Below are 26,291 nucleotides of genomic sequence, written 5' to 3' on the forward strand. Positions count from 1 at the left end.
TTTACCAAGCTAGTACAGACGAAACGTTTAGAGGGTTCCAGATCAGCAAAGTTGAGAGCTCACTTTAAGCTCCCGATTGTCCCTGTGCAGCTGTTTCTGTACCTGTGTCACATCTGATGTTACATATGATGTCAGGTATGAGACTGGTGGATTTGTGGCAATGACCTCACAGGCAGAATTGGGACTCATGCCAGGCCTAATTAGGCAGTGGGCCATAGGTTCCCCACATTTGCTGATCCTTCAGCCTCTGGGGTGTTTGGAACAGAGTCCTCCAACACATTTATTCATGATTTGCCACTTGCTCTTCACCTTGACAGTTTGTGTGGGTTAATTGACCAAGGAGTAGAGAGGAAAACGCTGCCCAAACCAATCTTCTCCCAAACCACAGTCACATCTTGCTTGGTTCAGACCTCAACCATGGTTTAGTGCTCAACAGTGGTTTAGCATTGACTTACCCATTGTGGTGCCCTCCAGCTTCCATCATCTCTGACCATTGGCCTCCAGCTCCTATTATCCCTGACCACTGGCTAAGGCTGATGGGAGTTGCGGTCCAACAGCATTTGGCAGCCATGTTGTTGGCTAATCCTGATTTTAGCATTATGAGAACAAACCACTGCAAGTATCAGGCTTGTGCTCTTTTTCCTCTCTTGCTCATGTGCAGGGGAAGCTCGAAAGCTGCCGTTTCCAGTTTGTAATAAACTACAGTTTCCAATTCCTTCCAAACATAGGAAACTCTGAGGAAGCCCAGTCAGATGGGCAGGGTATAAATTCTTCTTCTTCTTCTAACTGTGCTTAGTTATCAAGGACCCGAAACCACAGTTTGATCTGAGTTTGTTTCAAGCTGGCACCTATGGTCACCTCCAGGCAACCTAACCTTGTAAAAGCTCTGACATGGTGGGATAGAGAAATGTGTGTTCATGTTAAAAGGTAAAGGTAAAAGGACCCCTGACCATTAGGTCCAGTCGTGACCGACTCTGGGGTTGCGGCGCTCATCTCGCTTTATTGGCCGAGGGAGCCGGCGTACATGTGGCCAGCATGACTAATCCACTTCTGGCGAACCAGAGCAGCGCACGGAAACACTGTTTACCTTCCCGCTGAAGCAGTACCTATTTATCTACTTGCACTTTGACGTGCTTTCGATCTGCTAGGTTGGCAGGAGCAGGGACCGAGCAACAGGAGCTCACCCCATTGCGGGGATTCGAACCGCTGACCTTCTAGATCGGCAAGTCCTAGGCTCTGTGGTTTAACCCACAGCGCCACCTCTGTCCCGTGTGTTGCTGTTACTTTACACCAAAAACAGCAAAGATTCTTGTGAAGCATTTATCACAGTATATATGTGTGTGTGTGTGTGTGTGTGTGTGAGAGAGAGAGAGAGAGAGAGAGAGAGAAAGCAGACCCTCCAAGTGTCCCTCTTTTCCAGGGACATCCCTGATTGACAGCTGTCCCGGTTTCTGATTTGATCCTGGAATGTCCCGCTTTTGCTTAGGGTGCCCCTATTTTCATTCGAGAAATGTTGGAGGGCATGGCCTTATCTGACCCCCAAGCCGACTGTAGGCAATCCTGTATAGGGAAGTTTGTTTTATGTTTTTATATATGCTGGAAGCTGCCCAGAGTGGCTGAAACAACCCAGTAGGAATATGTGAGTTTTAAAAGGTAAAATTATCATTGTGAATGGGACGTCCCTATTTTCATGTGGAGAAATGTTGTGTATATGAGAGGGAGGGAGTTTACTTCTTTAACGTCGCAGCAGTCCCTCTTGAGTCTTTTTTTACGTTCATAACCATTTTTGTACATCTGGGGCCTAGCCCGCTTCGTTAAGGCCTGAGCTCGCTTGGCTTTCCCGTTTCCATGGAGACGGGGTGGTTGGTCTCCCTCCCTTTCCCGCGCGCTGCTTTATGAGGTAAAAAACTCGCGCCACGACGCCACAAAAAGAAACAAGGGCCAATAAGCAAGGAGGCGGTGACAGCAGAGAAGGAGTGAAGGCTGAAGGCGGCGAAGGGCCGCTGTCCTGTCCCCGCCCCTTCCCTCCCTAGCTCCATCCTGATTGGTTGGATTTGAATAACAGCGGGCCGCGCAATGGATGTTGGGAAGCGGGAGGGAACGTTCAAACCGAACCTTCGCCAACAGGGCTGCGAGAGGGAGGAAAAGAAGGACGAGCGGGGCGGCCACGGCGAGATGAAGGCGGCCGCGTGAGTGACCCGGGGCGGGGTGGAGTGGCGCCTAGTTAGAGCCCCCCCCCAGCCCTCCCTTTAAAGTTCTCCCTCCCTTCCTCTTTCCCTTACTATTTTCCTCGAACAAAAGCGCCCTTATAACGTGCAGATTCATGTCTGAGATACTGTACTTATCTGCATTCATTATCTCTCTAGCTCTCTCTGTATCTATATGTCATAAAATATATATGCTGCTTGATTGCAAACTTTGTTAAACGATCTACAAAAAGTATAAAACAAAAAAATGGGTATAAACAGTTCAACAACTATTTAAAACGTTGGAAAAAATAAAAAGCAGCGACAATCAGATTAGAATACAGACCACTGTTTTATGTATCTGGGTAGACTTGTCTAAATTAAGATGTTTTAACATATACACGCATATGTTTATATAGATAGTTGCCTATTATTATTGTACAGTAATTAATTAACTGCTTTCTAAAGCACTGTCTCAGTGAGATTTACAGATATGGCTAGCAGCAATTTGAAACACAAAATAATGAACACATTTAAAAGACTAAAAATTACTTGTGTGTATATAAAATCGTGTGTGTGTGTGTGAGAGAGAGAGAGAGAGAGAGAGAGAGAGAGATATGGTATCTGTTTTAGATTTGAATTGATTTATATATGCAATGGTTTTGGCACTATTACCTATGTAACTGTTCTGCTTAAGTAATTATATTGATAATTGCTTTGGGAAGTGATTCATAGATGAAATAACATTGAAAAAATTCTCAGATGCGTATGCATATAATCTCTCACTCTCTTTATAACCTGTATATCAATTTATATAAATAGGGTAGATTATATATGAGAGATTCTCTCTTGTATTTGTATTGCTTGGTAGCAGGCTGTCTTAACAGGAGAGATTGGAAGCTGGGCTGTATCTGGCCCTGAACTATTTCTGTTCTAGCTAGCCATAGTAAGAGCTGCTAATAGACTTATAAGAATTGGTGCCTGAGTTTGTTTTATTTCTTCTCCTGTCTTTGTTCCTCAATTCCTTTTGTGACATGTATTTAATACTGTAAGCTTGTAGGCAGAGACTGTGTTTTTAGTAAGCTGCTGTAGGAGCCTTTTTGGTTGAAGAGCGGGGTACAAATGCTCTAAACAAGCAACTACATAATCTATGCATGCTACTTAACTAAATCAGGGGCATATCTCTAAACCGTGTTACAAAAAAGGGTTATTGGCTTTTTTCAGAGTGACAAATGGCAAAGGAAAAAAGGTTAGATTCTTATACAGTAATGACCTTCAACTTTTTGCACTTCTATCATTTATAAGCACTGTGATACTAGGATCATACAATAGTTAAAAGCAACAGGTTCCTGCCATGAAATGCTAGTTTAAAATAAATGATGCTCCTCTCCAGGCATCATCTGTGTCACATGAAGGCAGAAGCATTCCAGAGTCTGACTTCTTTCCTCTGTGCAACAAAACTGGGAGCTGGGGAGGAACAAAGCAGTTATGTTTGTGAAGCCATCCTTTACACAGGTTAACGTTAACATGTGAACCAGTTCGCTATCTAATTTTTAAGAGCACAGGAGATGATGCCGGCAGAGGCCAGAAGGGATGAATGTGCCTGTTAACCAGCCACCTTGACTACCTTTTCTTTTAATAGAGTGGAGGGATATAAACAAAATAAATGTGTGTTCTGCTGTTCCTCCTGTCTCTAGTCTCCTCTGTGTTTGAGATTCTTTTTTTTTTTTACATGCACTTCAACTCTAGCAGAGCATTTAAGACTGTCTTGGAGTCCATTCTAGATTGCCTTTAGCTGAAAGCCACAATATTGGAGAAGCAGGGTGTGTGTGTGATTGCATATCTTCTAAATTGAAATGTTCTGAATGTGATATTTTGTTTAAGTAGCATTAGTAGTGCAGTGCCTTTCTGCCTCAGCTGTTCTTATCAATGAAAACTATTTCACATGGCTTGGGGTTGACATGGTGACTTGAAGCGTGCTTCTGCATTGTTGTCACACTGATCCCAGAGCAGTCAGGTTATTTGTCTCCTGTGTGCCTTGGTTCTTGATTGACTTGTCTGATGATTTTTCTTTTTTTCGTTTCCAGGAAAAGCAAAACTCCAAGGAAGCCTGGACAGAAAAATGGATCTAGCAACAATTTGAAGGACCCTGTTGGGGTAAGTGGCTGATACAGGGGATGGGCATGGGATGTAAATGCAAACCTCATGTGATGTGTGTTTTTCTTGATGAATAGGTGAGATGCTCTGTCAGCAGATCAACATAGGCAGAGTCTGTAAGCAAATAAGGGCATAACTTCATGTTTCCTATGAATATTCTCTCTTCCACCCCTTATCTGCTATGACAATTAATTGGGCTCTCAGTCAGAGGTTCCCTTCACAGCTTTGCTACTTTTATTTACTTTTATTTCTATCCCACATTTTCTTTAAGTCAAGATACTCAAGGTGGCATTCATGGCTCTCTCACTCTCCATATTGCCCACACATCTACCATATGGGGTAGGGTAGGCTGAGAGGCAGTGGCTGGCCTAAGGTCACCCATTGCATTTCCCGATCAGGTGGGAATTTGAACTTTGTTCTCCTAGGTCAGGGAGATCCCACCTTGGATCCTTTCACATAAATACATCAATGGTTAGACTGGTTTAGGTATATAAACATGTGCTAAAAGAATAATGGCCTGTGATGACAGCTGAGCTTCAATTTGGCTGATCTTTCTGATGCTACAAGATGCTCGTTAGTTTTGTCACACAGTCCTTTGTGAGAGCAGTAAGTGGAAATATGTTTTAGGATTTTTGTCTGATTCCCAGCTACATTAAAAATCTTGGATTTCTGTCTCTGTGGGAAGTCCTCACTTCCAGCCCTGAGGGCAAATTTCTTGGTTCACAGAAAGAAATTATTTTAATGATAGATCCAAGGAAATTGATTTTGTTGTTGCCTCCTCTCTTTCCAGCATTTTCCTAATTCTTGCATTTGGTTGTCAGTTCGATGTCTGTCAGTCAACATTACATGCCATTCAAGCTGTTGGAAGCTATTTTTGTGTGGTCCTCTTTAGGGTTCTTTCAGAAACAGCTTTTATATTTCTGCAAACCTTGGGTCCCTCCCACCCAACCTGCTGTTTTGGTGCTTTTGTTTTGGCTACCTAGTGGTGGGCTCTTTTTCTCCTAAAATGGGGGCTAGTGGTGGAAGTTTCATTTATCTCACCTGCTAGGCTTATTAAGACTTGGAATCTGCAAGCTGTGATATTTTTAAGCACTTTTTCCTCAGGTGTACTGCCGACTGCGCCCACTCAGTGTGCCAGACCAAGAATGCTGCGTAAAAGTGATCAATACCACAACAGTCCAGGTTCACCCACCAGAAGGATACCGAATTTTCCGCAATGGGGAGTATAAGGAGGTAAAGCTTGCTGGAAAGTGGCCACCAACCAGAAGCTGAAAACTGAGGTTCTGTTGGGTTTAGATTTGGATCTTTAACGTTTGCAGGGAAGTTTCTTCCCTGGAGGACAAATTAAAGCTTTGTAAAAGGCAAAACTTGTAATGAGAGGACAAGTGCCCCTCTCATGGGACATAACAAAGAGATCCTCTGGATAAGACCAAAGGATGGCCTAATCCAGTAGCCCACAGTGTACAACCAGATGCCCCTGGGAAGCCCACAAGCCATGCATGAGAACAATAGTAGTCTACCACTTCTCCCCAGCAGCTGGTAGCCAGAGGCTTGCTGCTTCCCTTGATTATGCTCCACTACTGCTTGAGATGGGGAGCTAATAGGATCTTGGGGGAAATTAGAGTAAAATGTGTTTATTAGGAATTAATATGCTGAAGCAATGCTAGATATCCTCTATCAGACATTAGGCAGGAGCCCCAGTATCTATTTTGAGATGTCTATTGAAAACCTTTTTTTAGTTCAGCAAGCCTATCTAGATATAAATTATGTGTATTTTTAAACATTTTACTGCTTTTATCTCTGTGTTATTGATGGTTATTTTAGATTTGCTTGTTTTTCAGAGAGTTTTGCTGATTTTATCTGCATTTTAGTGATATTTTTATTACATACCGTGCTTAGAGTTTTCTGAGTAAGCAATCAATATTTTTTTTCTAAATTAATAGAAGCAAGTCATAATTTGAGGTCTAGAAGCAGCAGCAAAGTGCTTGCTTGTTGCTTCATAACAGCTTTTTGTCTTCCTCTTCAGGTTCAATATTCATTCAAAGAGGTTTTTAATGTCGGTGGGACGCAGAAACATGTGTTTGACGTTGTTGCCAAACCTCTAGTGGATGATCTGATTCATGGGAAAAATGGTATGAGAGGATAGAACATTTCATGCTCTAGCTGATATCTAACCACTGATCTCTCTTTTTCTAAACTTTCTAAACGCTCCTCCTGCACGTTCTGCTATAACTGCCCAAATATTGTTTAGGACCTACTTTATTTTGTACTGATTAAAAGCATATGTGGTTTGGAGTATCTTCAGCCCAAATACATCTATAATCATCCAATCTTAATTGAATAAAATACTTCATTTTGTGGAGGTCGGTGAAGTTTAAAATGCTTTCTTCATAGCTGCACCTAGGCTGAAGAAATCTTTATTTGAAACTGACATCTGTTTTGACCCTGCTGGGCAGAGAAAGCTTTTTAAAGTTTGTGTTTCTCTGTTCCTGCCTCTGTTGTATTGTTTGGATAGTATGCACTTATGGTACAGTTTGATTCATTGTAAGCCCAAGTGTTTTTTTGTGAAACAGAATGATGAAGTAGACATTTGCCTATAAAATATGTTCTCTTTGACTCCTAGGCCTCCTTTTTACATACGGTGTCACTGGGAGTGGGAAAACTTACACCATGACTGGTTCTCCTGGTGACGGTGGCCTGCTTCCTCGCTGCTTAGACATGATCTTCAACAGCATAGGATCTCTGCAGGCCAAACGATACGTAAGTCTCTTCTTACCAAGTCTTGGTGTGTAAACAGTTTTGTTGCCATTGCCAAATGCTTAACTTATAAATCATTGAATGAACAGGTTGGGACGCATTGCATTTAAAGACACACAATGTAAGAAGAGAAGAAGTCCTGAAAGGCAGGGTAGCCCCCTGCAAACCACTTGGGTGGAGTTCAGAGGGTCTCTTGCACTTACTGCTTACTCTGTAGCTAAGAGAGTTTGTGCTTCTTTTTGTAAAAGGCAAACAGATGAAGGGGAAACAATCAACAGCAAAAATTCAATGTGTAGATCTCAACATATTTTCTGATGAGTTCTGAATCAGTGCTCCCCATCATGAATCTTAGAAACTTTCGTTGTTGGTTGGACAGGCTTGATTATTAAATTTCTATCTTGCCCTTCATCATAAATGTGAAGATGAGAGTCAGCACAGGGTAAGCCAGGGTTCAAATCCCTCAGCTACTTGAAGCTCACCAGGGAACCCTGGGCAGTTGCTATGTCTCAGCCTAACCTTCCTCACAAGGTTTTTGTGAGGGTAACATAGGATAGGGAGGAGTCAATGTACGCTGCCTTGAGCTCTTTGAAGGAAAAGTGGGACCTAAATGTAACACATAAACATCAAATCAATGAGCTTGGAGTTTGTAACAACAATTTAAATAAAATACAGTGAGATCAACTCTCCCCATTGCCAACTCTTCCCACTTTTAACCCATAATTAAAATATAAAACTACCAATATCTCACATACCTGTCTCTGTGCAGACCCAACAGAATGACAAAATATGACAGAAGAGGGAGGTGTTCCTAAGGTGTGGGGCAGGGCTACCAGTAAGAAGGTCCTGTAGTGGGTCATAGCCCCCTGGCTTCCTTCAAAGACTGAATCAGCATTGCCCCTCCCCACCCTAGCTGATCTTAAGGTCCAGGCACGTGAATTGTGAAGGATGTGAGTCTGAGTAGAAATCTTCAGCTGGTGTTGGCTGTCCTTCCTGCTTCTCAGGTTGAGAAGGTCTGGTCTGAGATAGCAGAGACCACTGACCAATAGCCTAACTGTGACACTATTAGTAAAATAAAATTATAGTAAAATAAAATAAAATTGCTACTTTCCTCTTGGAAAGACTTACCTTATTTCTGAAAACCTTTTATCTCAGGTGTTCAAGCTGGATGATAAGAATGGGGTTGAGGTGCAGTGTGATGTCGATGCTTTACTTGAACGTCAGAAACGAGAAGTTTTTCAGACTCCAAAAACTCCATCTAGCAAGTAAGTAGCAATGGGCTGCTGGGACACCCTCATCCCATCAGGGACTGCCATAGATCCGTTGTCGAATATATCAAAATTTCAACTTGCTGTGCTATTTTTTATTTTAAAAGCAGGCGGCAAATTGACCCTGAAATAGCTGATATGATCAATGTCCAAAACAACTGCAAAGCGGAAGAAGTTGATGAAGACAATGTTTACAGTGTGTTTGTCTCCTACATTGAGATCTATAACAACTACATCTATGACCTTTTGGATGAAGGGCCATTTGACCCCATCAAACCAAAGTGAGTAAGCTTCCTTCAGCCTGACTCTCTGAATCTGTCAGCTAACCAGATTATAGCTATGTGGAATGTAAGTGGCAGAATTGTGGTCTGGTGTTTCGGATTCCAAAAACTAAAGTTGGGAATAGATTCCAGATCTGGTGGTTGATGCCTTGGGGAACAAATGGGTTGTGTCTGTTTCCAGGACATTGGGCTGAGGTGGTATCGAGGAAATGTTTCTGTAATAGTGAACATTACTGTGAAGCAGTGTCATGCTTACAGATGCATTGCAGAAGTCAGCTTTGGTACCAAGATGGGTCAGACCTAGCCTTTGCGTAGGCACTATTCTCTTTGTCAATGTTTCTTTGACATCTTTGGTTCAGGGTTATGCAGAAGCATCACTGAGCACACTCCTTTTTTCCTGAAGCTGGCATTGCCCACAAACAGAAAGTCTTCCAAACTCTGGTGTTTGCTGGCTGCCCCAAAACAGACTTTTAGGAATGTTCCAAAAACATACAAATTCTGCCACAACTTCACCTGAAAGTCACAGGCATACATTCCAAAAGCAGAAAATGTCTTGGGAAAATGCTCTGAAACGGGTTGTATAGTGGGAGAAAGGCGGTGTGGGCCTGTAACACTTGTAATTTCTTTGCTAGGTGGAGCAGCTGTGGCACTCCAGTGCGAAGTGCTGACTTTATGTATGTGCACAGGTTATATTTTCCTCTTGTTAATGTGCAGTTGGCTGTTTTGCACTTAGTGAAACTGGTGTGATGTCTCCCATTGGCTTTTCTTCCCTGCAGCTTGTTGTTGATAGTTGACATGTACCTGAGTGTTTCCCTCCCTATATGAAGTCTGAATGGCTTGACCTTCCCTCTCTTTCCCTTCTTGCCTGAATAAGCTAACCCTGCATGGCAGCTTGTGCTGTAGCTGACCTTGGCGTGGTTAGTTTTTGGCTTCCCCTTGCTAGCAATAAGTATGTTGGTGCTGGCCGACTCTCATTGACACCCTCACTCTTACAGACTTCCCCAGTCCAAAATTCTCCGCGAGGATCAGAACCACAACATGTATGTTGCAGGATGCACGGAGGTGGAAGTCAAATCCACAGAAGAAGCTTTTGAAGTCTTCTGGAGAGGTAGGAAACTCCCTGGGCTCCTCCAAAGTGCTGCCCTTGTGACAGAGGACTGCCACAGAGGAAAACATCTGGCACAGAGCTTCCTGTTCCTGTCCATTTCAGCCCTGATAGCATAGAGGGTTCATAATGTCCAGTTCTTTGTCTTCTAACAGCAGCCAGTCAGGTGCCTATAGGAAGCCCAAGCAGTAGGGCACAATTCAACAGGACAAGCCCCACCCTGAAAATCAGTTGCTGAGGGTGGGGGAGAATACCCAGTCCTTGTGAAAGCACAGTTGGCATAACTAATTGCCATTGATTGCATTATCCCATGAATTTGTCTCACACCTTTTAAAAACCACTTGAGCTAATTGCCCTGTTTGGTGTTCAAGCATATTCCATGTCACACATTGTGTCTAGCACTTCCTTTTTTCTGTTCTGTATTGACTGCCGTTGAAATTCATTGATTAACCCCAACTTCCAGATACAGGAGAGGGAAAAAATCGTTTCCGTGTCATTTGCAACTTGATAAATCCCCCACATCCTCCTTAAGCTGTCACTCACACAAACAAAACATCCCTCCCCAAATATATTGACTTCTGGGGGGAAATGGTGCTCCAAGCCTTGCCCCTTTTGGCTTCCTTTTCCTGTATGTTTTTCTAGCTTGGACCACCTTCAGCTATGGCTCCTAGAACTGTGTGCACACCACGATGCACCAACACCTGGAATGCTATTGATTGCTATGTGTTCAGTCTCTGCTAGATTACAGGACTTTTTCCTGCTTTCTATCAAACAGGCCAAAAGAAGAGGCGCATTGCAAACACTCAGCTCAATCGCGAATCCAGCCGTTCCCATAGTGTGTTCCTGATCAAACTGGCCCAGGCGCCACTTGATGCCAGTGGGGATAATGTTCTACAGGTAAAATCGATAGGGGCTAAGGAGATCACAGCTTCTCTTTTCTCTCCCCCAACCCATTCCCAAAAGGTAGATCCATTAAATGACTCCCATCTGATAGCCAAGGTATGGGATGTGGAGCTGGTTACAGGTCTCTCAACCAAGGCCTTGAAAGAGCTGCTGCTCTTTCCAACTTGTGGAGGAAGATTCTTTTCTCTCATTGTGGTTGTTTCTTTATTAAAACTGTGACTGCTTCCCTTCTCTTGCAGGACAGGGAGCTGATAACCTTCAGCCAGTTATCTTTGGTTGACTTAGCAGGGAGTGAGAGAACAAACAGAACCAAAGCAGAAGGGAACAGACTACGGGAAGCAGGTAGGGGTTGTGACTTCCTTGTCCAAGCTTTGCCCCCCTTTTCGGGCATGAAAACAAAATCTAGCTCCATTCATGAAAGCTTTCCATTGAAGCCCGGTGGGAAACTGTATTGTGTGATAGAGCAAGGAGGGCATTTCAGTTGCTTTTGGGGTTGCCCCCCCTACCAGGAGTAGGCGGGGCTAACTTGGCCCAGACTGTGCCCTGCCTTGTGACTACAAAGGAGGGTCTCTGTTCCCCCCCACCTTTCTCTCTAGAACCCCTCCCTTAGCAGGGACTTGGATCATTTTCACAATCAGAGGGTGGGGATTGTTTCCTACCCTCTAGCTTATCAAGAAGAGAAGCGGCAACCTCTGCTGCAATGGATTTAAGCCATGAGCACTGCCAGCCTGTCTCTAGTGCTGGTGGGCTGGCTCTCTTCAGATGTCCCAAGCAACAACTAGAGTGCATCTTGTGTGTGCCAACCCCACTGACATCACTTCTAAATCCCCAATAAATGTCCTCCCTCCTCTGCCAGAGAAAACAGGCTTTTCTTACTGTGCTTAGGAGAGTGAGCAGAGCATTTGACTCACCCTGCTAACCTCTGATTCTGCTTTGTCCTCTTGGATGATTGGCAGGTGGTAATGATGGGCAGGTTAAGGCCATCAGGGACATTTTTCCTTATGCCTTTCTTAAATGGAGTTTAACCAGAATAATGGCTTGTCACAATAGCAGCCTGTGATAGATTTTCTGTCTTGGAGAAGGAGCTGATAAAAGGTTTTCCAGTGAACTTGAGATCCCCCAGCCTCTGAGGGGAAACCCTTGGACAATAACAATGGACTGAAAGAAATGAAACTGGGCTTTGATATATTGGCTGATTAATGCTGTACAAAAGGTTCTCTTCTGAGTTTCAGGAAGAGGAAGCTGACAGTTCAGTCCCCTGGACTGGAGGTATTTAAGAAGACAGTGTGGGCTGGTTGAGGGCAGACTGAGATTGTGGGGCAGTGCCACATTTGCCCAGACTGGCTAGCCTCCACTACAGTCCAGTCTGAGAGGGACTCCTGGTGGGCAAAATACATAGAAAGTGCCCTTTACTCTCCCGAGAGCAGGAAATTTACGGTACGCAAATGTCCCTGTTTCTTCAAACCATGTCTTGTGACCAAGGCATGGTTTGGGGTGAATAATGGACTACATCTTTCCCTCTCCCCTCCAGGTAATATTAACCAGTCCCTAATGACGCTGAGGACCTGTATTGAAGCTCTGCGGGAGAACCAAACTTATGGGACCAACAAGGTGTGTGGTTGCTCCCCATTTCTGTGGGTCTCCCTCCCCCCTGGCAGTCTTTCTTCCTGATAACTTTTTTCTTCTTTAGAACTTAAGGACTTTTTTCTTCTTTAGATGGTCCCTTACCGAGACTCTAAACTAACCCATCTCTTCAAGAACTACTTTGATGGAGAAGGCAAAGTGCGCATGATAGTCTGTGTGAACCCAAAGGCTGAAGACTACGATGAGAGTTTGGTAATCTAAATCTTCTTTGAGCTTCCTTGCTCTCATCTTGCTGAAACTGGGATGGAGGGGAGGGCTACCTTTATTTATAAGAACTTTACATCTGAGGAGGCTGGTCGACCCAAACAATGAAGCACAAACCTGCTCTGTAGTGGAACTACCTTTTAGAGCAGAATTAACTTGTGCTGCGTCTTATAGGGTGGGTGGGTGGGTGGGTGGGAGGGAGGGAGAGAAAATAATGTGAAATCCTTAGATCTTGCATACGCAAATCTATTGGTGTGTAATTAGGCTTGACTAATGTCTCCATTTCCTGTGTAATTGTGTTGTAAAGTACCAGATCCTACATACTCCCATATATCATTCTTTTGTAGCAAGTCCTGCGATTCGCAGAGCTCACCCAAGAAGTAGAGGTTGCGAGGCCTGCTGAGAAGCCAGTCTGCGGCTTGATCCCTGGTCGACGGTTTAAGAACCAGGCCTTTCGGGAGGAGCTCTCACGGCAGCTGGAAATCCGAGGTGGACCCATTGATGGAGGTAAATCACAAGAGGCTACTTAGAGTGCCCAAAGCGGGACTTATCAAGCAACCAGCAGCATAGACCTCTCATTCTAGCTTATTCACCTGTCTTAATCCTTCCTGCTTTGTACACACATACACAGAACTGCCTGAACATGGTGTTCTGGACCTGTGTTCTCGCGTTCAATGTTAGCTGGGTAAGAGCAGCAGGAGGTGTGTTGGAAGGAAAAGGGTTAAACCACCACCCTTTTCTCCCCCTCCTCTGTTGCAGAGCCAGTCCCGTCTCACAGGAGGCATCAGGGTATTGTTGCATTTCAGCCACTGTATAATATGAGGTTTGGCCCAGAATGTACGTGTGTGTGTGTGTGTGTGTGTGTGTGTGTATTAACCCTTAAGGTCTTTTTTGTGGTTATCTTGATAGGCGTGCATTTGAATTAACAGAGTGCCCTGTTCTAGCAACCCTCCATGCACCTGGGATCCAGGCTCTGTACAGAGCATCCTGGCAGCTATTCCTCCTGTTGGGAGCTTGCCAGAGCCCTGGCCAAGACATGTTCTTGAAACAGCTGCTTCATTGTCTCTTGCAGATCGGGAGCGGTCTATCACAGAGGTGCTGCTGCAAAATTTCCCCCCAATGTCTTCCTGCGAGCTTCTGGACATCCATGATGACCAGACCCTTCCTCGACTGATCGAAGTGCTTGAGAAACGGCATCGCATCCGGCAGATGCTGTCGGAAGAGTTCAGCAAAAATGGTGAGCTGTATGACTCTCCTGGCCAAAAGTAGTTATGCAGGCAGCTTGGGCTGCTTCTGCCTTGGAGTTAACTGACCTGGTGCCCTCCTGTTGCTGCTGAAGTCCACTTCTTATCCTCCCTGGCCGCTGGCTGGGGTTGAAGGGAGTTGGAGTCCAATAATAGCTGGGGGGCACCACGCCTCAGCTATTCCATTTTTTAAAAAATTCATCTTACGAACACAAGAAAGGGCCTGCTGGATGAGGCCAATTGCTCACCAAGAGAAACACACAGGAAGATCTGGACCCAACAGCACTCTCCCCTTCTCTGGTTTCCAACAACTAGTATTCAGAAGCATTGCTGCCTCCAACTGTGGTGGCAGAGCATAGCCACCATGGCTTATTCCCATTCATAGCCTCCTCCATGAATTTGTCTAATCTTTTAAAGTCATATAGGTTGGTGGCCATTACTGCCTCCTGTCTGAGTGAGTTCCGTGGTTTAACTGCGTTGAAACACTTTATTTTATCTTTCCTGAATCATCCAACACTCAGCATCACTGGATATCTAGGCATTGTAGTCTTCTTGCTTATACAGTTGTACCTTGGTTCTTGAATTTAATCAGTTCTGGGAGTCCATTCGACTCCCAAAACGGTTCGAAAACCAAGGCGTGGCTTCCTGCAGCCAATTGGAAGCCGTATTGGACGTTTCGGTTCCAAAAAAAGTTCGCAAACATTCACTTCCAGGTTTGCGACATTCAGGAACCGATTTGTTTGACAACTAAGACATTTGACTACCAAGGTATGACTGTAGTTTTAATGCATCAGATTCTAAGCAGGAATGCCTTATTTTCTGATCAGAAGATGCAACTGGTAGTATCTACCACGTGAAGCACTTTGATATTTTCTTCTCTGGTTTCTGTCACATGAGGGTTTCCACATAATTCCCATTTTACAGATGTGCTTCCACATCCTTGGAGAGATTCCTTCATTGTATTAGCATGCCGCTTTTCCGCAAAGAAATCATTCTCAAAGCAGTTTACAACAAAGAAAACAGGAGGGCATTTTGAAGCAAACACTGCATTTCATAATAACATGGCAAAATACGACAATGGCATATATAACATACAATATATATATATAAATGTAACAAGATTATATAAACAACATCCATCCTCTAAGGGCAAAAATGGTAAGGGAGCCTTATTCTGGTCTTAGAAACACACCGCCCTTGACTTTGCTCCCATGGGATGACACAGGCTTCCCTGGCGAGTTGGCCTAATCCAGTCAGTAACACAGATTGCTTTTTCTTTTGTTGCAGTGCATTCTGTCAAAGGGATGCTTCAGGAGCTTGACTCCAGTATCGTCTCCAAGGAGAACTATGCACAAGTTAAAATGGCTGAGAGAGACAAATTTATAGCAGCCCAGAAAACTGAGATCGAACGCCTAGAAAAGAAAGCAAAAACTCTGGAATACAAGGTTTGGGTTCTGTGCCTTTATGTTCTTTAAGCATGTGGCCTATTTCGCATAAGTCTAGGAGTGCAGCATCTCAGGCCAAGGGGCCAAATGCAGCCCTCCAGCATTCTCCATCTGGCCCCTAGGATGCTACCCAGGACACACCCCTGTTAACTCTGCTCCTTGAGGGTGTTTGCCTGGCTGGAATGTGTCCTTAAAACTTGAGAATGCCATGTGTGTGTGCATGGAGAGAGAGAGAGCTCTCTGGTTTTGTATGGCTGGAGTGTGGCCTGTGCATAAGAGTCTCTATGGTTCTGCCCACCACTGACTGCTGCCCTACTGCCCACAGGATGGAGTGCAAAAGGATCCCTGTTCTCCTCTCCCCACCCCAGTGCAAGTGGAACTCTTGTAACTTGCTGAGCACTGTGCTAACCTAAAATTTGCACGTATGATAGCTTTTTTGACTTGGTGCCCGGGGGCGATCATTTTTGAGGCTGTCGTCATGAAACAGGGGTGTCCTCTTAGCACCTGCCTGACAGCTGCAAATTATGCATGTTTTGACATTCATTTGCAGTGCAGGTTCTTTCTTTGCCCCAAAACCTCCCCTCTATTTTGGATGTAAGGGTGGGTGTGGATATGGAAGCATGGGGGTGTGAAAATGAAGTTTTCGGAACAGAAAGTGGACTTTGTCTTACCAGATCGAGATCTTGGAGAAAACGACAACAATTTACGAAGAGGAGAAGCGCAACTTGCAGCAGGAGCTGGAGAGCAAGAGCCAGAAGCTGCAGAGACAAGTTTCTGACAAGCGCCGCCTTGAAGCACGGTTGCAAGGCATGGTGACAGAGACAACAATGAAGTGGGAGAAGGAATGCGTAAGTGTTGTGTGTGCCCACACACTGGGGTAAATACTGTTTTGGAGGCAAGCTGCTTGAGGCACAATCCGAATGCTTCCAGGCAGAAGTTCCTAGGACGCTTCATATTGAGTCAGACCATCAGTTCATCTAAATAAGTACTGACTACACTGACTGCCAGCAGCTCTCCAGGGTTTCAGTCTTTCCTAGCCCTATCTGGACATGCCAGGGGTGGAAGCCATGACCTTTTGTATGCAAGCCAGATGCTATGCTACCCCCTGCTCCCTGTCGTTTTACCATGAGACAGTGCTGGAGATCATTTGAGCCATTCCCTGCTACTCATGCAGTTGTATGAGAGCTGGCAGGAAAGGGTTAATGCAGTCCTCCTAGTTCTCTGCTCTGCCTCCTATGCAGAAGGAATTGAGCTGTTGGACTCCTGGCTAATTTGGGAAGCCCCTGCTGATCTATGTGGTCCTCTGCTTATTTGTGTGCATGAGATATATTGATTTTTCTTCCTGGTTTTTGTGTTTGTGTGTGTTTTCCCCCTCAAGCCTGACCAGGAGAAAGGTACTTCTTTGGGTGCCCATGACATGTTGAGGACTTTTGTTCGTTCATTCTCTTCCTCCCTACCATGGCTGCAAAGGCATCCTTGGGTGCCTGTACCATGCCCAGCAGCCCACAGTCTCTTCTCTACTGGGACAATATGAAAGGAATAAGAGGAAGTCTGCATGTCTGTATGCCCCAAAAGCTTTGATGACTTAAACTCTCTGGTCCAGGCAAAAGGAGGTCCTATCTACCCCCACCAAGGGCCCCATCTGTGTGATTGTGGTGTCCACCCCACAGGAAAGACAGTCTTTGTGCTGCTGCTCAATACTTGCAAGGCTTTGCGGGGGGGGGTAACATTTCCTCTTCCACGGGCCCATAGCATCTTCTCTTCCTGTGGTCCTGTCCGGAGCCCTTCCTAGCACCATTTGGCTCTCTTTCTCTCGCAGGAGCGGCGGGTGGCAGCCAAGCAGCTGGAGATGCAGAACAAGCTCTGGGTGAAAGATGAAAAACTGAAGCAGCTGAAAGCCATCGTCACGGAACCCAAGGGCAGCAAACCGGAGCGGCCTTCTCGGGAGAAGGATCGGGAGAAGCCCCTGCAGAGGTCCCTGTCACCTCCCCCAGTCCCTGTAAGTTGTCTAAGAGACACTTAAAGTGTGTTTGTTTGTGCGTCAGGCAGAAAAGCATCAGCTTGGGTGGCTTTCTCGGGCTAGGGGATTTTGTATTCCAGTAAGGGAATTTGGCTGCTAGTGCGCCGAGTCCCTGCCTCTGTTCCCTGCTTTTGTTCTTTCCCCCAAACCCTCTGTAAATCTGCTTAATCCAGACTGGTAGATCTGGGGGCCACGGTGGGCGTCTGCCTGTGCTGGAATCTGTGGGCTGACTGACTCTCTCTTCCCTCTCCTTGTTTGCTAATTGCACCTCTCTTCAGTTTTCTAGTCCCTGTGTCACTCAGCTCCCTAACACCACCAACTTGCCTGCCGCAAGCCAGCCACAGCTGCACAGGCGTTCCAACTCCTGCAGCAGCATTTCGGTGGCCTCCTGCATCTCGGAATGGGAGCAGAGGACGCCTACTCAGAGCAGCAAGCACCCCGGCGGTGGTGGCAGTGGCGTGCCCAAAGGCAGGAGTAGACCTCAGGAGCTCCAGCAAGCTAGGCACTGTGCCATGTCAGACAGAAGGCGAGGCATGTGCTGGACCGGTGCCCTCGAGGTCCCCAGCGGTAGAGAGGCTCTAGAGGTAGAAGAGGACCTGTGCTGCAGGGTTAGTGCTGCTCCTCCTAGCTGGGGCTTGACGCTGGGGTGAGCCTGGCATAGTGGCTCAAAGGTTGCCTTTCCCCATCCCCCGAAAGCCATGGAGAGCGCAGCAAAAGCAAAACCGTGAGAATACAATATATAAGAATTCAAAGAAGCAGTAAAAAGAAAAATTTAAAAATCAACATGCATAGTTAATTTGCTATCTCCCGCCTTCAGCTGCACCACAGACACACTGTGGACCACCTGAATTAAGCTCACAGACCAGTTTGGGACTTAATTGTGGAGCCCAAACAAAACCTTTCTAGGAGATGGATTCTAGCCAGACTCTGCTTGTCGCATGGCTTTCCCGCATCTGGGGCTGGGTAGCTACTTTTAATTGACTCTCCATTATAAAGATCTGAAATATATTTTATGCTAGACTTCTCAACATGTAAAACCTGCATCTTTTTTGCTTTAAATTGCTATGAGGTAGCTTTCCAAATAGTTGAAATCTCTTTCAGTTGGGATTGTTTACAGCACACACTTAAATCTGTTGCCAGCCAGTCCCAAACACATGTCAGCTTGCTTAAACTTCTTCAAATAGTGAGATCAGCCTGTCGATGCAAATTAGCTGTAAATCAGAAAACTTATACTGTACTTGCCTCCAATCAAGAATTGATTTTTTTCCCTCTGCATCAATCAAGGGCAATCAAAACTTTGGAAAGTGCATCTGACAGGCTGCAGTGTTGTTTGTGTCACACTGTGTGAATCTGCTTCCGTCTTTCTCATTAGCCGTGCTGATGAGAGTTGTAGTCCAGAAGGCTAGGGGGCACCAGGTTGGGAAAGGTTCTTCTAGAGCCCTGGGGTGCTGTGTGGACCAGTATAACTAACAGGCCAGTTCCATGAAATGGGACAGTGGCCACTGTGGGCAACAAGGCTGCTATAATGCATTGTTGTAGGCTAAGCATAGGTGACTATGGAAGGCAAAGTTCATAGGCTGTAGCTGATGCTACTCCAACTCAGAGTAGGCCCATTGGCATTAATGAGCTTCATTGAGTCATGCCCAATAATTTTAATGAGTCTACTCTGAGTAGGACAAGCATTGGATACACCCCTATGAAATCTTATTACTTAGGTTTTCCAGGATGTGAGGAATGTGGGGTTGTCCCATGGTTGAGCCACCTGCCCCCATCAGTCCTGACCATTGGCTATGTAGGTTGGGTTGGGACTTGTAGTCCAACAATGTGGAAGGCCAGAGGTCCCTCACCCCTTGCCTTCCTCTCTGCCCCTGCATCAAGGGTTTCATGAGAAAGGAATTATAAGTGCATGGAGCTGCCCAGGCTATTTGTCCCTCTAGCCCAGAATGTGCTCTGGTATGAGAGGGGCCTTTCCTGTCGCTTCAGTTTGACCCACCCAACAACCAATACCATGGATGTAGTCCTGGGCCTTCTGCATCCAAAGCTCTTGAGCTACATGGTCCCTCCCCAAGCTGGTCTTCTGGGTTCCTGTTGCTCTATAGCCACATTACACAGCTGCTTATGGTGGCTCCCACTGAGCACATGTCCAGCATGTGATAGGAGCTGTGGTCCAAAGCATTGGAAGATTCACAAGCGGGTGAGGACTGTCCTGGGAAAACCTGGTGGCCAGGGCAGCTTGTTGGACCTTATAATGGTGATCAGGCCTACTTGAGAGCAAAGGTTACCTTGTCCCAACATTTATCCTCCCCACTCCCTGTGTGGCTGTGAAACAGCATTTTACCTCTGGAGCATTTAATCTCAGAGTGTCCATCAGCAGGGCAAAAGGCAAAGAGGCAGGAACGTTTGATGCTCAGCCAACTTAGGAAATCTTTGCAGGTGGGGGTGTTGCATTTGTCTTGTCTTTTGTGTGCGTACTTGATTTGGCCTATTGGAATTGCAGAGTTTTGCCCATGGACTGACCCCACCCTCCTTGCCCCCAGCCTGGTAATGTGCCTGCGTTCAACACTGTTGCTCTAAAATCAAGACTACTTGTTATCCTTTGCTCTTCCTTTTCCAGCTCTTCCACCCTCCCCAAAATACTACGATTGCACCTATAAGATTTATGCATGACACTGAAGGGAAATCTTAAGAGTTGGGGATGGGAATAAAGTGACTAAAGATTTCAAATTGCTTTGTTGACTTGGCTCTCCAAAGATAAGCTTGGGTAAAATTTGCTGCTCATCCCCTCTGCATCTCTCTCTTCCTTCTGGGACCCACTTAGAATGCTCCACCAGTTCGCATCCGGCACAGGCGCTCTCGTTCAGCTGGGGAGAGATGGGTGGACCACAAGCCTCCCTCCAATGTCCAGACCGAGACAGTCATGCAGCCCCACGTCCCCCACTCCATCACAGTGGCGGCTGCCAATGAGAAGGCCCTGGCCAAGTGCGACAAGTACATGCTGACCCACCAGGAGCTGGCTTCTGACGGGGAGATTGAGACAAAGCTCATCAAGGTAAAGTGGGCCAGCAATCAAGCAGGCAGGCAAGGGAGCTTTCCCAAATGTGTGCCTGTTTTCTAACAAAGTCCTCCAAGCAAACTTTGAGTCTTGTTGGGCTGCAAAGCAGCTGAACTCTCGTGGGGCCATTAGAATTCTACACATTTAGAGCAGAGGGGCGTGTGGAGAGATGCATACAAATGACAGTCGCATATTGCGCACCATTAACTGGCATGATTTCAACCTTGGGCAATTGAAAGCTGGCCGGCTGAAATCCCAGAAATTAATTGCATGCAGGGCAGAGAGCTCCTAAGCTCCTTTTGCACTGAGTTTTCCTGGCATGGAAAGTGCTTTTTAATCTCTCAGACTTGCTTACTGGGCTCGGAGATGCCCTTGTGAGATCTCACGGGAACTCAGATGGCCCTGCGAGATCTTTTGAAAGCATCCCAGAGCTTGGCAAGAAAGGCAGGGATGGTTGCCTGGGGACAGTTTAGGGGTATGTTTTTAGCATATACGTGCCCTTCCTGGAATGCAGCCCCCCCCAGACGTGTTTCTACTGCATCAATTTACATTTTCACTGCCTTCAAACCCAGGCTAGGCTTCCTAGGCTGGTCTGGCCTGATCTATATGTATCTGTAAAAATGGAGCACAGTTAAAACAATACAAGAGTGGGAACCTCAGCTGCCCCCCTCACCATGCAAAGAGCTTCTTCACTGTTCCTGTCTTATAGGGTGATGTTTACAAGACCAGAGGAGGTGGCCAGGCAGTCCAGTTCACAGAGATAGAGACCCTGAAGCAAGAGTCTCCAACAGGGTGAGTTTTCTAGTCCAATTTTCATGCCCTCTTAACACACACAGAATCAAGATGTTCATTCATGGGGCTTCTCTTGCTCCTGGGAGTAGGAGGAGGGCCTAGTGAGACTGCTGTAACTTAGTATCATGACATAAAGTATTTATGTTTATGTTTTTAAATACGTTGTAAGCCACTTGGAGAACTCTGTGTACCCAAGGCTAGTAAATAATATGAGGCAGGTTCTTGCTGGAAGGCCAAGAAGTGCATCTCCCAGTGGATTTGATCAGACTTGAGGTTTTCAGGGCAGGATCAGGTTTGATGAGCAATCCTTTAAACTAACCATTTGCTTTTTCCAGATGTGTAGCCATAAAATGCAATACAAACATAGAACTATCCTTAAAACAAGTTCCATTTGAGATCAAGGTATAAAAATACTCAGTAAACAGACAAAAAAAATGGTTGTCAGAAAATGATGGCAGTCTTGATGTGGGGGGCAGGTATTGCTCCCCCCCCCAATCTGTGACTAGTTCACCTAACCTCTGGACAGGGGGTTGGACCTTGAAGGCCTTGGCTTGTGAACCTGCCAGGCGCCCTATTGTGGCTTGCTTCTATCAGCTGGCCACAGCTTCCCCTCAACTGATGTTCTTTTGCTTCTTCCAGCCGCAAGCGAAGATCGTCTCCCTCCAGCCGTTCACCTGCAGAGGAGGGTACAGAGTCTGAGTGGACAGATGTAGAAACAAGAGTAAGTTCCAAGGAGGCCCTTCTTCTTGTGCTGCCTCCATGAGAGATCCGGAGTGTGGCAATATGAGAACGGGCCTTTTCTGCAATGGCTCCCTGTTTGTGGAATGTTCTCCCCGGGGAAGTTCGGCTGGCACCTTCATTATACACCTTTAGGTGCCAGGCAAAAATTTTCCTCTTTAACCAAGTTTTTGGCTGATTGCTATCTGGTGCCCTTTTAAAATGTGCTGTGGAATGGGGGGTTATTGGGTTGTCGTTTTTATTATCTATTTTGTGATTTTATGTTGTAAACTGCCCTGAGATCTACAGGTATAGAGTGATATACAATTATATATATATATTGTTGTTGTTGTTGTTGTTGTTGCTGTTGTTGTTGTTGTTAGGCCTGGTGTAACCCAGGGTGGGTGGTGAGCAGCAAAGACTGCTGCTGAGTTGCCTCTTGATCCCATGTGGTCTCTCTCTCTGTGTTTCTCTGTCCAGTGTTCTGTCGCAGTGGAGATGAAGGCAGGCTCTCACCTGGGGCCTGGATACCAGCACCACGCTCAGCCCAAGTATGTTTCTCTCTCCTTCTCACCCCTCACTCTTAAATACTGAACAAGGCTTTCTTCTTCTCTAAGCTTGTAGCTTTGTGTTCTTGAGAAAGCTGGGTTTGGAACCAGAACCAGGCTTTCTGCTTAGGGCCTGAAGGCGAACAGGAGCTGTGCCTGGGCGATGCTGGCTTTGGGGTGGTGGGCAGAGGGGGCAGAGTTTATTATTGAGGTTTGGCCTCTTGCAGATAGGTGCCGACCAAGCTGTGGAAGTGATCTCTTCAGCTCAGGGGAAGAAAACATGGCAGTTTTACAAGACATGTTAACAGGCAGGAAAGAGGGCATCAGAGGTAAAAAAAGAAAAGAAAAAGTTACTGAAAGTTCTGAGGGGCGGAAAGCTATCATCAGGACCTGGAGAAACCTGTAAGGTAGTGCTGTGTTTGAGTTACAGAGAAGGCAGGATGTTCCATAGGACAAGGAAGCCTGCTCATATTCTGCACCCCCCCCCCCTCAGTGGCTTCTGGATTTCCTTGCTGGGTGTTCCTCACATATATTTTACAGCTGCACAGGCTAGAATCCTTTTTTGTCCTCTGCGGGGTGCTGAATGCTGCCCTGCCTTGGGCAGTTGCTTCTCCCTATGTCGGCCCCTCCTGTCCAATTGGCTCAACTGCAGGAAGCTTTTCTTGAAGGTTTTGTCTGCTGGGTAGGGGTGGGGGAGATGTTGGGATCTGGCGGCAGCTCCTGGGAGCCAAAGGGCCAGAAATAGCCTCTTGCAGGAGTCGCTGCAGGGATGCAAGGAGGTTTGGGGGGCTGCCTCATCGCAAGGGGCTCTGCTTGTGCACTGAGAATTTTACATCAATCATGACCTTCCAACTTTGGTGTGTGTGAGGGCTGATCACAAACCTTTCTTTCCTTTGCAGGCGCAGAAAACCATGAACTATTGGAGATTCCTCCTAGGACTTCTTTGGCAAAGGGTTTATTTGCAGGCCTACATATGCTAGGCAAGGAAAGAGCCAAATATATAATAAAAGTACATTTTTTTTCTTTTGGCTCTCTTCTGTTGTGGCATTGAAGAAGACAACCTTGTTTTGTTCTGTTACCTCTTGACTGGATATAAGACTCCCTTGCATAGGGCTCAGCTGTGTTCCTTGCCACCTTTTTTTGTCTTCTTATGGGTATTTTTATGAGACTGTATTAAAAATGTGCTGCTATTTATTTAGCTGTCCTGATGCACTTTAGAATGATCTTGACGCCTGTTTAGAATGGCAGTCCTGGCAGTCCTGCCCAAGCTTTCAGCTGGGAATGGCTTTGTCCTTAGACTGGGAGCATCTGTGCCCCTGCAAACCGGTGGAGAAGGCCTTCTCCTGCCAATGTATTCTGAGCAGTGGGGAGGATGGGGCTCTCGGCGCTGGCTACCTTCTCTCTTTGCTTTGTTTGCTATGCATGACTGTAACGGGGCACGATGAGTAGACATCTGTGTAGGAAGGCGACTATATTCACGTGAGATATATATGTATATTTTAAAGGGCTGGATTTGTCAATAAATTTTCACAGCATCTTGCATTCTGTGGTCTTCCTCGTCTACTTCTAACATATCTGGCAGTACTTTTAAAAAAGCTTTCTCCCCTCCTGTTGACGTCATCGAGAGGGAAATGGCCACAGCTCGTCATCTGGGGTGAAGTTTGTTTGTTGATAAAACGAAAGGGCATTTGATGTGGCATGACTTTGTTCTCCCTGTAACATAGCCAGGATTGGCCCCAGCTGCTGGAGGAACTTGTAGAGATGGAATGGAAATGGTTCAGAAAAGCACAACCAATACATTCAAGGGAATGAACATCCCCTGATGAGGAATAATTAAAATACTTGGGGCGTTTTAGTTTAAAAAGGCGAGTACATGCTAGAGGTGTATAAAAATTACTGGTGGTGTGGAGTAGATAGAGATTTTGTTCTCCCTTTTTCATAATGCTTGGACTCCCAATGGGCTCATCCAGCGAAGCTGAATGTTGGGAGATTGGGGACAGACACACATCATGTATTGCATTACAATTTCATCTTGTGCTGGAGTTCTGTTCCAGGTATGGTGTGTAACTGCCACCGTGCCAGCATGCTCCTGGGGCTAGTGCACCGAGTGGTACCTGCCTCCCCAAGTAAGGCAGAGGGCTGTTAAACGCTACCTTGCTTCCTGGGTAAGTCCTGCTCAGTGCATGGCCTCTGGGATGCTCTTGAGGCCACCCAGGTTCCTGCCAGATCTTGTGAGAGCACCCTAGAGCCCGTGTGCTGAGCAGGACTTGCCTGGTAAGCAAGGCAGACAGCTTAAAAGTGCTTTCCACATAGGGAAAACCCAGCACAAAAAGAGCTTTTAAGCTCTCTGCCTTGCATGCATTTAATTTACACAATTTTAGCCGTTTGCTTTTCAATTTTGCATAAGAAGCAACTGTGCTGTATTTACTCATTGAATTCATATCCCACCCTTCCTCTGGAAAGGAGCCTACGGTAGCAAACAGATACACAGTTTGAAAAGGAAAATAAAAACAGTTATGACATTCTAAAAGCAGTTACAGTTAAGAACATTCTTCCACTCAGTGATCTTGGGTTTGCCAGGAGCAGTCTTCTTCAGCCACCCAAATCCTGGGTGAACAGGAATGCTTCCAAACTCCTCCTGAAAGTGCATAATGATGGAGACAGGTGCACCTCACTGGGGAGAGCATTCCACAACTGGGAAGCCACCACTGAAAAGGCCCTGTCATAAGTCAGCACTAACCAGGCATTCCTGCCCCTTACATAAAACGAATTTGCTACCATAAAATACGGTGCTAGTCACTAACCCTGATGGCTTTAAAAGGGCATTAAATTCATGGAGCATAAGACTATCAGTGTTGTTTGTGGTTATTCCTATGGTGTTGGAGGCAGTAATATATGCAAGAGAGTGCTGTTGTGCTCAGGTCCAACTTTTGGGCTTCCCAGGGGCATCAGGATGCTGGGCTTTTGTTTGATCCATCAAGAGCTGCTCTTGGGATTTACCCCAGGACCAAAGCAGGGGAAGAAATGGTGAGATTTTCCTTTCCTGCTTCCTCTTAACCTCTCAACCCTTGCTGGTATTATTTGCATTTTTTAAAAAATTGCAAAAACATATTTCACTTCATGCCTAGTTTAGGTTCCTCTGCCGCCTTCTGAATAATAATATCCTAAAGTAGGTTGGAGATGATACCTAATGAATTGAGCAGAAGAGGCTGTATGAGCTTGCCTAGTAGAGTCCACTAGAGGACAGCATCCACCTAAAAATGAATTGAACAAAGCTGGGTTGGTTTCATGCTTTGGGTAGTGTATGTTGCATGTATGTTTAGGCAAGGTGCTGTTCAGGTCTCGGCATCTGAAGGCTCTCTTAACTCTGTGTTACTCTTAACTGTGTTACTCTTAACACAGACTACACCAACCTGGCGCCCTCCAGATGTTTTGGACTAAACCTCCCATTAGCCCAAATAAGCTGGCTTGGACTGATGGAAAGTGTACACCAAAACATCTGTAATTTTTTGGTTTTTGGAAAATAAAAGAATTTAAGACAAAACATCTGGAGGGTGCCAGCTGGCGAAGGCTGAATTGGCATATGCAGATTGGTGTCTGTTTCTTCACCTGAAAAAGGATATTGCGGAGTTTCAGAAAAGGGCAACCAAGATGATTAAGGGGAGGGATCGAGTCCCCTTTGAAGAAAGGGTGCAGTGTTTTGGGCTTGTTAGTTTAGCGAAAAGGTGAATAAGAGGCAACATGTTAGAAGTTTACAAAATAAAGCATGGCATGGAGAAAATGGATTGAGAAAGGCTTTTCTACCTCTCCTAACACTAGAACTTACAGGCTGCTTTTTTTCTTTAAAAATGTTGAGGTACTCTCATTTTCCTGCTCATTGAGGCCAACCTTAGATTCACAAAATGTTTAGGGGTATGAGTACTCCTGCGTCCCGTCCGCCCGTCCCCCCCCCCCCCCCCCCCCGTGAAAAA

At 45.7% G+C, this 26,291-nt stretch overlaps 1 protein-coding gene across 11 annotated transcripts; it reads left to right on the forward strand.

Annotated features, from left to right (window-relative positions):
- The first annotated feature begins 2,039 nt into the window (after nucleotides 1-2,039).
- On the forward strand, nucleotides 2,040-23,860 carry KIF23 (kinesin family member 23). Of its 11 annotated transcripts, none has more exons than XR_013390702.1 (25): nucleotides 2,040-2,189; nucleotides 4,274-4,343; nucleotides 5,448-5,576; nucleotides 6,370-6,475; nucleotides 6,967-7,103; nucleotides 8,253-8,362; nucleotides 8,473-8,646; nucleotides 9,279-9,320; nucleotides 9,642-9,754; nucleotides 10,527-10,648; nucleotides 10,894-10,996; nucleotides 12,186-12,265; nucleotides 12,371-12,490; nucleotides 12,850-13,009; nucleotides 13,575-13,739; nucleotides 15,034-15,191; nucleotides 15,866-16,039; nucleotides 17,011-17,190; nucleotides 17,490-17,819; nucleotides 20,030-20,260; nucleotides 20,973-21,055; nucleotides 21,695-21,776; nucleotides 22,253-22,323; nucleotides 22,548-22,649; nucleotides 23,220-23,860. XR_013390702.1 is itself a non-coding variant. In XM_077919084.1 (25 exons), exons 2-25 carry the CDS (start codon nucleotides 3,419-3,421, stop codon nucleotides 23,233-23,235), a joined length of 2,973 nt encoding a protein of 990 aa, XP_077775210.1. In that variant the 5' UTR covers nucleotides 2,125-2,189; nucleotides 3,411-3,418; the 3' UTR covers nucleotides 23,236-23,860. The 11 variants fall into 11 exon arrangements, 10 of the variants coding, with proteins under 10 accessions (XP_028561556.2, XP_028561559.2, XP_028561557.2 ...); XM_077919084.1 differs by lacking the exon at nucleotides 22,548-22,649 and adding an exon at nucleotides 3,411-3,435 and having other exon boundaries at nucleotides 2,125-2,189; XM_028705723.2 differs by lacking the exon at nucleotides 22,548-22,649.
- The last annotated feature ends 2,431 nt before the right edge of the window (nucleotides 23,861-26,291 follow it).

The sequence above is a fragment of the Podarcis muralis genome, chromosome 14 (assembly GCF_964188315.1).
Source record: "Podarcis muralis chromosome 14, rPodMur119.hap1.1, whole genome shotgun sequence".
NCBI classification, from domain to species: domain Eukaryota; kingdom Metazoa; phylum Chordata; class Lepidosauria; order Squamata; family Lacertidae; genus Podarcis; species Podarcis muralis.